The 13,118-nt window shown below is 40.2% G+C and overlaps 1 protein-coding gene across 4 annotated transcripts in view; it reads left to right on the forward strand.

Annotated features, from left to right (window-relative positions):
* The window catches only part of SUSD4 (sushi domain containing 4), a 78,258-nt gene that overhangs the window by 41,747 nt on the left and 23,393 nt on the right, over positions 1-13,118 (forward strand). For all 4 annotated transcript variants that reach the window (XM_053383081.1, XM_053383082.1, XM_053383084.1 and 1 more), the window contains one exon: positions 6,174-6,386. In XM_053383081.1, coding sequence (XP_053239056.1) covers positions 6,174-6,386 — 213 coding nt within the window. The remainder of the gene's footprint in view (positions 1-6,173; positions 6,387-13,118) is intronic.

The following is a 13,118-nucleotide window of genomic DNA, read 5'->3' on the forward strand; positions in this document are numbered from 1 at the left end:
TGTACTGCTCTCAAGCCAGGTGTCACCCATCTTGTATTTGTGCCTCTCAAGTGCAATACTTTACATTTCTCCCTGTTAAAATTCATCTTGTTTGTTTTGGCCCAGTTCTCTAATCTGTCAAGGTTGTTTTGAAGTGTGATCCTGTCCTCTGGGGTGTTAGCCACCCCTCCCAGTTTGGTGTCATCTGCAAATTTGATCAGGATGCCCTTGAGTCCATCATCCAAGTCGTTGATAAAGATGTTGAATATTTTTATAATATTTCTTTAGATAGTCCTTAAACTTTTTCCATTCTTCTTCCGCCGCTTCTCTTCCCTGGTTTCGGATTCTGCTCGTCATTTCTGCCAAGCCCATGTAGTCCATCACCTTCATCTGCCATTCTTCCAGAGTGGGTAGATCTTGTGTCTTCCAGTACTTTGCAATGAGTATTCTTGCTGCTGTTGTAGCATACATAAAGAAAGTTATATCTGTCTTTAACACCCCCTGGCCGACAATACCCAAGAGAAAGGCCTCTGGTTTCTTGGGGAAAGTATATTTAAATACCTTTTTAAGTTCATTATAGATCATTTCCCAGAATGCCTTAATCTTCGGGCACGTCCACCAAAGGTGAAAAAATGTACCTTCCTTTTCTTTACATTTCCAACATTTATTGTCAGGCAAATGATAAATCTTTGCAAGCTTGACTGGGGTTATGTACCACCTATATATCATTTTCATAATATTTTCTCTTAAGGCATTACATGCCGTAAACTTCATCCCGGTGGTCCACAACTTTTCCCAATCAGCAAACAAAATATTATGACCAATGTCCTGAGCCCATTTAATCATAGCTGATTTAACCGTTTCATCTTGTGTATTCCATTTCAGCAGCAAATTATACATTTTTGACAAATTCTTAGTACTGGATTCTAACAGTTCGGTCTCTAATTTTGATTTTTCCACCTGGAAGCCAATTTTACTATCCAATTTAAACACTTCATTTATTTGATGATAATGCAGCCAATCTCTCACCTTCCCTTTTAATTTTTCAAAACTCTGCAATCTCCATTTATCCCCTTCCTTTTCCAAGATTTCCCAATACCTTGGCCACTTCGGTTCCATGTTTAACTTTTTAACTGCCTTTGCTTCCATTGGCGACAACCACCTTGGGGTTTTATTTTCCAGCAAATCTTTATATCTGACCCAAACATTTAGTAGTGCTTTTCTGACAATATGGTTTTTAAAACTTTTATGTGCTTTAACCTTGTCATACCACAAATATGCATGCCACCCAAAAATATTGTTAAAACCTTCCAAGTCCAAAATGTCTGTGTTTTCAAGAAGCAGCCAATCTTTTAGCCAGCAGAAAGCTGCCGCTTCATAATACAATTTAAAGTCTGGCAGGGCAAACCCCCCTCTTTCTTTTGAATCCGTTAATATCTTAAATTTAATTCTGGGCTTCTTGCCCTGCCAGACAAATTTAGATATATCTTTCTGCCACTTCTTGAAACAGTCCATTTTATCCATTATTTGTAATGCTTGAAATAAGAACAACATTCTTGGCAATACATTCATTTTTATAACTGCAATTCGACCTAACAAGGAAAGCTTCAAGTTTGACCAAATCTCCAAATCTCTTTTCACTTCTGTCCAAGTTTTTTCATAATTGTCTTTAAATAAGTTCACATTCTTAGCTGTCATATTCACACCCAGGTATTTCACTTTTTTAACCACAGTCAACCCCGTCTCATTCTGAAACCTTTCTTTTTCAACCTGTGTTAAATTTTTCTCCAATACCTTAGTCTTTAACTTATTCAATTTGAATCCTGCCAATTGACCAAACTCTTGGATTATTTCCAAAACTCTTTTCGTACTAGCTTCTGGCTCTTGCAATGTAAGTACTAGGTCATCTGCAAATGCTCTCAGTTTGTATTGTTTAACTCCGACCTGAATCCCTTTAACCAACTGGTCCCTCCTGATCATATTAAGCAAAACCTCCAGGACCGATATAAAAAGTAATGGGGAGATAGGGCACCCCTGTCGTGTCCCTTTTTCAATCTTGAACTCTTCTGTAACCACATTATTCACAATTAATTTTGCCCTCTGTTCAGAATATATTGCACTTATACCATTCTCGAACCCTTGGCCTACCCCCATCCCCCGGAGGTTCTTCAACATGAAACTACAAGAAATGTTGTCAAAGGCTTTCTCGGCGTCCACAAATATCAAAACAGCCTTAGTGTTTATGTTCACTTCCAACTTTTCCAAAATGTCAATTATATTCCTTACATTATCCGACAAATATTATAAAATTAATGACAGTTAGAATGATGTTGGACTAAAGTAAATGGTTACTATTAGTAATGGTTAAGACAAGGAGAATAAGGATGATTAGCTTAAATTTATAGTAAAATAAGGGAAGATTTGCTGAGCAATTGATTAGAATTTGGAATACAGAAATGGGAGGCATGAGGAAGTCGAAGAAGAAAGGTTCAAGAAATTAGGATATGAAATGGTTCTGTTTTTGTCTCTTGTTTGTTTATGTATGTTTTGTTTGTATGATTACAAAAATTGTTTAATAAAAACATTTAAAAAAAAAAAAGATAAAGATGTTGAATAAGACCGGGCCCAAGACAGAACCCTGTGGCACCCCACTAGTCACTCTTCTCCAGGATGAAGAGGAACCATTGATGAGCACCCTTTGGGTTCGGTCAGTCAGCCAGTTACAAATCCACTGAGTGGTAGCATAGTCAAGACCGCATTTTACCAGCTTCTTTACAAGAATATCATGGGGCACCTTGTCAAATGCCTTGCTGAAATCAAGGTAGGCTACATCCACTGCGTTCCCTTCATCTACCAGGCTTGTAATTCTGTCAAAAAACGAGATTGGGTTAGTCTGACATGACTTATTTTTCAGAAATCCATGCTGACTATTGGTGATCACAGCATTCCTTTCTAGGTGCTCACAGACTGTTTGCTTAATGATCTGCTCCAGAATCTTCCCTGGTATTGATGTCAGACTGACTGGGCGGTAATTATTTGGGTCCTCTCTTTTCCCCTTTTTGAAAATAGGGACAACATTTGCCTTCCTCCAGTCTGCCGGGACTTCGCCTGTTCTCCAGGAATTCTCAAAGATGACTGTCAGTGGTTCTGAGATCACATCTGCCAGTTCTTTTAATACTCTTGGATGCAGTTCATCTGGCCCTGGAGACTTGAATACATCTAGACTAGCCAAGTATTCTTGCACTATCTCCTTAGTTATTCTGGGCTGTGTTTCCTCTGCTGAATCATTTGCTCCAAATTCTTCAGGTCGGGCATTGTTTTCTTTATCGGAGAAGACTGAGGCAAAGAAGGCATTCAGGAGTTCAGCCCTTTCTGTGTCCCCTGTTTGCATTTCACCATCTTCTCCTCTGAGTGACCCCACTGTTTCTTTGTTCTTCCTTTTGCTATGAACATACCCATAAAAGCCTTTTTTGTTGCTTTTAACCTCTCTAGCAAGCCTGAGTTCATTCTGTGCTTTAGCTTTTCTGACTTTGAGTCTACACGTGCTGGCTATTTGTTTGAATTCCTCTTTGGTGGTTTCCCCCCTTTTCCATTTTTTGTACACATCCTTTTTTAATCTTAACTCAGTTAAAAGTTCTTTAGATAGCCACCCTGGCTTTTTTAGGCACCTTCCATGTTTCCGTCTCATTGGTATTGCCTGAAGTTGTGCTTTTACTATCTCCCTCTTAACAAACTCCCAGCCATCATGAACTCCCTTTCCTTTTAGTATTACTGTCCATGGGATCTCACCCAGCACTTCCCTAAGTTTATGAAGTTGGCTTTCTTAAAGTCAAGAAATTGAGTCCTAGTATGCTTGGCTGCTCCTTTCCGCTGTATAGTGAACTTCAGAAGAGCATGATCACTCGCGCCTAATGATCCTTCCACTTCTACCCCACTAACCAGGTCATCAACATTGGTTAGGACCAGATCTAAAATGGCTGTTCCTCTTGTTGCTTCTCCCACTTTCTGGACAATGAAGTTGTCTGCAAGGCCAGTGAGGAATCTGTTTGACCTTATGCTCTTGGCTGAGTTTGACATCCAACAAATATCCGGGTAATTGAAGTCCCCCATTACTACTATCTCCCTTCCTTTTGCATGCTTGGCCATCTGTTCCAGGAAGGCATCATCTATGTTCTCCATTTGGCTTGGGGATCTATAGTAAACTCCCACAATGAGGTCACTGTTATTCTTCTCTCCCTTAATTTTGACCCAAATGCTCTCACTTTGGCTTTGAGGTTCTAAATCTTGGATCTCTTCACAGGTATACACATCTGAGGTTGTTGATATTTCTTCCGGCGATCTTAATTCCGGCTTAGGATTCATCCAGCCCAGCCTTTCGAATGATGAATTCTGCATATAAGTTAAATAAGTTAAATAAGTCAATCTTGGAGGCAAAACACATGCATCACACAATGCGCTGCAATCAGCTCCTTTTTGAATCACAGGGATTTAGTCTCTGTCACAACATTATATTTTGTGCATGAAATATGGGCCCACATGCAGGTCTTCTGACCTTTTTAGTTAAACAATTGAATTGCCAGTTTAACAATAGACAGGTTGGTAGCTGTGTCAATTGGCCCTTTCTGCACCTTTAACTGAGTTCTCCTCCTACAAAGGAAGTTGTTTTTCCTTTTTCTGGGCAGCAGTAAGAAAGATGAGTTTGAGAACGGCTCTTCTTTTCTCTGGTTGAGAGTAAAAATGCAATTGGTTTTAAGCCTTCTAAGAAGCTGCTGTAACTCCAGCTGTCTTGCCTTGATATGGTTGTTCCTTACCTCCAGAGTTTAGCATGTCAACATACTGTTTTTATTGTTGTTCTTCTCACTTTCCTAATATTACATTAGGTTTCACAAATACAATTTTTTTGTTGTTTGCTTTTTCTTTGCTCAAAAACTCAGCCTGCCAGAGTCTGGAGTATTTCCAGCCCAGGTTTTAAATAAAGCTCAGGTAGCTGTAGAAACTAGGCTCTGAGACAGCTTAGCAGAGAGATCTCTGGTGAGCTGAGGATGGTGCCACATTTGCCCTAATGGACCAGCTTCCATTGCAGCTTGGTAGAAGTCAGGCAAAAATCTGCTGTTGACAGGAAACCAAAACTGTACTGTAGAACAAAACACTTGGTTGAAATCAGGGTACCAGGATAAGTATGTAGGTAACAGTGTCTGCAGGATCCTATATGATGATAATTGCTGCTACTCTAAGATGTACATGGGAAGTCCACAAGCATTGCACATTGCTACCTCTGCTGTGTGTGTGGGGGGGTGTACATGTGTGCAAAGGTGGGGAGACTTGTAAAATGTAACTTTGGTGTTAAAAGTGATGCGGCAGAAGACAAAAAGTTAGGTCAGAGTGGGGGTGGGTGCAGTAGAAACATGGAGTTGGAAACCTGGGAGAGAGTTCAACGGAGGGGTTATTGAGGTCAGGGGTTCAATGTCTGTGGATGAGAAAAAGCCTTTGAAAGGCAGTCATCAAAGAGAGGGGTCAGAGGGAAAGTTGCTGCAGTGAAAGAGCATATTCTTCCGTAAGAGCCTTAGCCTGCTCATGTTTTAAGATCATTGAGGGACGCTCCTTTTTCTCTTCCACCAAAAGCTGAGGTTCATTTGTTGGAAACTCAAGAGAAATACCTTTTTGATAGCTGCATCTACAGCCAACGTACCACAGAAGACCCACCTAACCTCTTCTCTGATGAGCTTCCACCAGCAAACAGAGATAGTCTTAGTCAGACAGGGCTTTGATTAAGTTCTTACAGCCGGGGTAAATGTGTTGCAATTTGTTAAACTGGCTGTTGTCTCTGTTAGTTTCATTGATGCATTTTATTTGCTTTTTTAAAAAACCCTGTTAATCTTTATTTTACTGCTGTTGACTGCATTGAAACCATTTTTGAAAAGATGTAATTTTAGCAAACAAAGGCTGGAAGCTGGGAATAGGATTAAAATGGCCTCGCAGTGGAGAGGATTGTATATTGGCAAAACAAAGTTAACACATAGAGTAACCTGGGAATTAGCCACAGTATTTTATTGCAGACCCCACTTGTCACTTTATGAAACTAGTATGACTGTAACATTGCCTTGGAATCTCAGTTTGGCAGATGTTGGAGATGAGAAGAACACTGTCTACATTTCTGACCAAACATCAAATATTTTGCCTCTTTGTTGACGTAGGTTTTGATGAACTCCATGCCTGTGCTGATCCTGGATTCCCTGAATATGGATATAAGATGCCTGGCGCAGGTGTTTTCTTTGAAAGTTCAGTAGTCCGGTTCCATTGCCAAGAAGGATACAGGCTTAAGGGCCCATCCAAAAAGCTTTGTGAGAGACATTTCAACGGCTCCCTAAGCTGGAAGCCAAGCGAGAAACCCGTGTGCCTCCAAGAAGGTAAGTCTATTTACTGCCGACAAACTTTGCTTGTGAAAACTCCATATTTCTATCATATCTCTGCTTCCAGCTCACAGGATTATGCTCATTTTTTCTTTCTTTCTGAGAAGACTTTTTTACAACAAGTGGAAACTGGAGACCTAGCTGAATCCAGGCAATAAATGCAATATCATTTTCATTTTGACCAGTAGTATTCCAGGTTATCCTGGGTTCCCCAGGCAAAACCTTCAATTCCTCTTGAGCAAACAACCATTAGAGTTAAAATATTTATAAAGAATGTTGTGTGCTGACAAATTTGGTACATTTTTATCCCTGTGTGTTTGGTGGGCTCTGAATTGGGGCAGAAGATTCAGGAGTCTCTTGATACATCTTAATGAACAGATGAAAAGTTCATTTGATGTTATTAGTTGTATTTAATTACTATTCTGACAAATGAATGCTCTTTGTAAAATTTTAATGTTATGTTTTACTGGGCATTATGGTTAAATTTATAATGATGATAAGGGTATGTGTTAAATGGAGTATTAAATCAGTTATGTATTGCGGGGGATGTTATAAATTATTCATTTGGGTTCGGAAAAGAATGGCAGCCAGATTATAAAATGCAGTAATAATGCAATTTTACTTCTATATTTAGGAACACATCTGTGGGAATAAAAGAACTTGTTTTCTTTTGTATGTAATTAGTTCAATTTTCTTATGTTCATTTTCTGTTTCAGACATATTTGACAATTTTTGCTGGTCTAACTCTGGCTCTTGCCAGCAGTAGTTTTGGAAAAAATCTTTGTCCGTGGAAAAGCTTTACTATTTATTAAACAACATGCACTAAAACTCCAGCTCTTTGATTTATTGGGTGCTTGTCAATGATAATGTTGTGATCAAGAAATTTAAAAATAAGGGCTGTCTTTAGTGTGTTTGTGCATGAATGTGCAAACATGGATAAACACACCACTAAAAATGTTCAGATACCATTTTGCTGGAAGAATCAGCTTGCTATGTATTTTAATAGTGTTGATCAAGCCCTTGTCATGAGCAATACATGCATTTGCAGCAAATTAGATCAATTGAACACTGGGGGGGGGCAGAGAGGTGAGGAACCTGTTTTTCCTCCTCTGTGACACTTCAAGTATTGTCATGTTTTAAGTCTTCTCCTTGTGTTGCAGCTGCCAACAAGGTGGTATTGGCCTAACTGGAGGTGTGAACTGTTTATTTCATAAGTTGCCATTGGCTAAAGCAAAATTGGCATAGATATTTTGTACATTTGTAATGGTTCAAAAGAGGGGAATGACAAGGTATTGTCATCAGTAGCATGGAGTCCCAAACAATAGTGTGTTATGAGAATAGTGAAATCATGAGGAGCACCAGCTCTTCAAAGAAGTCAATCAGAATCAGAAGCCTTCCTTGTTTCTATCAGCTGAATAATGTGTAGAACCCAATGATTTTGGGATTGCAGGTGGTTCTATTTTCTTTGAGCCATGATCATTAGCTGCATGGCAGTGACACTATATTTGAGATTCTTTACCACACTTTACGCTTTATCTTTCTTGCTTCAGGTTAGCAAGCTTTGTGTGCATACTAAGTTTGTTTTCCACATTATTACATTCTGAAGGCAAAACAAAAAGGCATAAATTTGAAGCTTCTAGGACAACAGAATCAAATTTTCTTAGGCCTAGAAGACAATTTTTCTTTAGGATGATGGTTGTGCATTTTATGCTGTGGTAGTAATCTCATGAAAGGTATTTATTTATGTTTTGCTTTGCACTTGTGCACTGTTCTTCGTCCATGCCCACACACCTTTGCAGACACTGGCACTGAAGTCATATAGTATCAAGGTAAAGGATGAAGCGACATACAGTATATGCAGAAGCCTTAAATGGTTGGGGGCGGGGGCGGCAAATGATGTATCCACATATTCACAATGTAAGATTGCATATTACAGCCTTGTAATTATGTTCTTGTTATTTTTAACAAGTAAAAAAAAACTGCTTCCAGCCTTCTAGGTGCCTAGATGTGGCCCCACTTACTCTCAGTGTGAGCATGTGCTGCCCCCTCCTGGCCTCCCACCAATGCTCTGATGTGATCTGGAATTGCTGTCAATGAGGAAATGTAAACATTTATACCCCGCCCATCTGGCTGGGTTTCCCCAGCCACTCTGGGCGGCTTTCAACAGAATATTAAAATACAATAGTCTATTAAACATTAAAAGCTTCCCTAAACAAGGCTGCCTTCAGATATCTTCTAAAAGTCTGGTAGTTGTTTTTCTTTTTGACATCTGGTGGGAGGGCGTTCCACAGGGTGGGTGCCACTACCGAGAAGGCCCTTTGCCTGGTTCCCTGTGACTTGGCTTCTCGCAGCGAGGGAACCGCCTTGGCACTGGACCTCAGTGTCTGGGCAGAACGATGGGGGTGGAGACGCTCCTTCAGGTATACTGGACCAAGGCTGTTTAGGGCTTTAAAGGTCAGCACCAACACTTTGAATTGTGCTCAGAAATGTACTGGGAGCCAGTGTAGGACTTTCAAGACTAGTGTTATGTGGTCTCGGCGGCCGCCCCCAGTCACCAGTCTAGCTGCTGCATTCTGGATTAGTTGTAGTTGTCTGGATTAGATAACACATACAGGTCACGAGGTCTTACTCTTGGCTTGTAATTTTTTGATCAAACCATGTCCTTGGTTCATTGGTAGAAGAATACCTAAAAAAACAAGCTGAGTTGCATTGATAGATTGCTAATAGATTTTAACGCTAACTATCAACCAAGGTATCTATATCAGGAATAAACACTTTTGAGCTTAACTCCTCCTTTTAGGAATAATCCTGCCATACATTTTCAGGGTGCATGGGTGTTAGGGGAGGGGCATTACTTTTGGCGGGGGTCACATTGTGCTTCTTCTGGGGTAGTTTGTACACCTTTGGTCCCCATCCTGCACTCAGTTCTCACCCGTGGCTCTTAGAAGCTGTCAGCATGCAGCAGCAGCCACACCTTGGGAAATTGCTTTGACTGGCCAGCTAAACCAGGTGAGGGTAGCCGCTGGGTCTCAAACCCTCGGTGAGTTAGGGACTTTCCCCTGCATGTGAAAATGCAGCCTCCAAAATGTCTTGGACCAACCCATGTCAATCTACCCTTGGGATGATTTGTGTGACTGTTCCATTATCCTTTTAAAAGTTGGATTTTCTTCTGTCGGGGGGGTGCGGGGCAGATTATGGAATGAGCATAGGGGAAACATCAGTGTGTCATATAGATGCCCTGTAAAAAGTGAGTGAACAAAGTGTGGAAACTGTGCACTAAATTCCTATTGTGGAAACAGTTCTGGTACTTGATATGTCAAGACTAGGTGGGACAACATTAGCTTTGCTACAATCCTTTCCGTATACAAAGAACCCATTCTAGGAAGGCAATTGCACTGCACAAGCTCAGAAGCTTTTTTTTACGTTCTTAGCCAGAGAAAAATACTCCCAGAAAAGGAACTCAGTTTGGTATGCTGTCTCAAATTACAAACTGGAGCCAAAACCAGGCAAATAGGTGATTTGACAACATAGCAAACTAACATATGCTACTGCTTTTCAAGTCACAAACTTGGCTATGCTCCTGTTAAGACTAAAAGAAGCTGGGGATTTAGACTGCTTCTATTCACTGACAGAGAAACACACCTTTCTGAGCAGTTTCAAATGTAGAGGGGACAGGAGGTACAAGCATCTGTGTTGTGTAAATAGTTCAAGTGTGATCAATCTGCAGGGAAACAGAAAACACAATATATTTGCACTTACTACTCTCGCAGCACTCATGTCCTGACTCAACTTATTATTTAGAGGGAGCAGAATGTGAATGTTTTGCTTTGCTTATGCCTCTCCTCTTCACTATCCCTATACATTGTGATGCTCTCTTTGCTGTTGCTTCCTCCCCCTTCTCTGGTTTTTGTATGTATGCATGTTATGGAACACAAGTAACTTGCATGAGGCAGCAGAGGATGGCTGAGTGGGCATATGAATGATGCACACAGACCTCTTATTCCCTAACAACCCTTGTGTTACTTATGTGCATAAGTGGGAGAAGGGGGCACAAAACAGGACGCTGTGCATGGCCACCATGGCCACAGTGGACTAGGTCATGTGCAAAATGTAATGTGCAAAGTATCTCTCAGGCTCGTTAATGTTGGATGTCTTAGTGCTATACTTCTGTCATAACAGAATATTACACTTGGGATTTCATAGCTTGCATTTTCTCTGTTTATCTTTGTTAAAAGGTAAGCACCACATTGATCTGCTAAAGCTGGGTTTGTTTTGTTTTGCTTCTTGCATATCTTAAGGCACAGATATCATAGTTAAAAGAAATAGTCTAGAGAAAAGCATGTTAATATTCATTTCCATTGCCGCTTAGAGATTGTGTTTTGGGCTTTCAACAGTGTGTTTACTGAGAAAATAGAGGGGCTAAGCATCTTTTCAGCAAATGAGGAGTTTTAAATTTTCTGTTTTAACTTTGAGCTGTTCCATATAGAATATGTATTTACTTACCCCAGTTGCTAAAGTGGGAGCTAGTAGTTACAGGTTTTTCCCCCAAATATTTTAGAGTCTTGGGTAAAAAACAAACTGTACAGTTTCATCCTTTGTACATAAGTGTTCAGCAGATTTTCCTCCTTGAACAAGTCTCCTCTGGCTGAAGCTTTGAAGTTGGTTTAATAGCAGAAGCTATTTGCAGGGATGGCAGTCCACTAACAGCTCAGTGAAAGAAGCAGTGTTTCTGGCCAGCATCCACACAATTAAAATGGTGCGATCTACAAGCCATCATCTGAAATAAATGAGAGTGAAGTCATTGTATAACAGGATCAATGTTTCTTGCTTTTGAAAATGAAAATCTTATATTTCACCTCAATTATGTTCCGTGTCTATTTGTGGAACAGCAAGACTCCAAGACAACAGCAAGCCACAAGTCAATGATGTATTCATTGATGTTTTTGCTCACAGTTGGTCTGTATATGTCACTCTTGAGATCAAAGATGCTGTGCTTTCTTCCCCTCTTAGTTTTGCTTCTTTGGTCTTGTGCCCCCTCCCCACTGCTTGCTGTGGATAGAGTCCATGCCCTATATCCTCCCCACACTGCATAATGCAGTGGGATAGAGTGCTGGCATTGTGCGTGAGGAAATTGTGCTTCACAATTTCCACTTGCCTAAGAAGACTGCTGAGTGGCCTTGGGCAAATTGTGTTACCTCTCAGTCTAAATAACCTTACTTGACTATTGTAGTTCTCAAAGGCTGATTTGGAGAAAGGAGTGCAATAGAAATGTAACGTATAAAAAGAAATTGATTAAAAAAACCCAGGCACAGTTCAGTAAGAGCCGACATAGAACACCTAGTATCCTTTATAACACTTGACATGCTGCAAGCCCTTCTTAAGTGGTTGTGTTATTATCTACTGTATTTTAAAATATTTAAAAATATTAGAGTACAAGCAAGTGGTGCTCTGCAACAAAATGTTGCCGTGTACTCCTGGTGTGTATGTGTCACCTGAGCCTAGGGAGGCTGAAAAAAAAAGTTAGCAGAAAAGATAGGAATCTTTGCTCTATCTTGGTTTTCTTTCTGAAGAAAAAAAAATATTTGATTTCTTTTTAAGAGTTCTGGAACATTTCAAAGGACCAGCCTTCATGCAAGTCAATGGAACCTGAGGCTTATGTGTGCTTGATTTGGCCTAGGAAGAGGTCTGAGGGGGAGCAATTTAAATAAATTGACCTTTTTGCCACCTGAAAGGTATAGAGGATTCTAAACTGGGAATCCCAACCAAATTCAGCCTCAGCATTGACCTGCACAGTGGAACAGGATTCTCACACCCACAATTTAGTATTGATTCGTTTCGTTTATAGACAGCTCTGTACTATGATTGCAAGGCAGTCCGCAATAAATCAATGAAACTATAAAATGCAAATCAGTACAAACAGCACTCAGTACAATACCAAAATAAATTAATAAATCCATAAAATTTGTAACTGATTATTTCAGCAGACCGGTCACGTCACCCAACACAAACCAAACATCAGCATATCACAGATTTTCCTTGGTTTCCCAAAAAGGGAATTAGGAGGCCAACCAGAGTGCTGTCAGATGCAGTTCTGGGGGCTGCTGCTGAGATGGGAATCTGTGAAAATTGCCCTCCCCCGCCCCTTTTCCAGCTAAGAATGCAGGAGCCTCTGCTGCTATTAATCAACTGATACATACACGCTTTATGACTAATCTATAGGATAGATATAGAGCTGAGGTGGAGGGTTGAGCTCCTGACCTTAAATGTCCTTTTGTGCTGCAGCTTGTAATAGACTCTTGTGTAAATCACAAAGGGGGGAAAAGGGAATGAGTAAACTAATCCATAGTAATGTGGAGCAGAAGGAAACTAAAGTATAAATATGCAAACACTCCTTTTAATGCCACTTGTGATGCAAAGAAGTAAATAGGGATTTGAAATAATCTGATGCTGTGGAGGCACTCTGAGGTTTGAAGATGACTGAGGATGGGGATGGATGTGACTGACGCATTATAAATTTATACATCATTTAGAAATACATTTCATAAAAGGGAAGACATATTACTAGCTTTCAGTTAGTCTAATACTGTAGGAGATAAGTTTGGTATGTGAGCAGTGCTTTTTTTCAGCTGGAGTGCAGTTCTGGCACCTCTCAGGTAGGCACCATTGCTCCCCCCGGTAAATAACAACAACAACAACAACAACAACAACAACAACAACAACAACAACAAA

The sequence above is a fragment of the Podarcis raffonei genome, chromosome 3 (assembly GCF_027172205.1).
Source record: "Podarcis raffonei isolate rPodRaf1 chromosome 3, rPodRaf1.pri, whole genome shotgun sequence".
Taxonomy (NCBI): domain Eukaryota; kingdom Metazoa; phylum Chordata; class Lepidosauria; order Squamata; family Lacertidae; genus Podarcis; species Podarcis raffonei.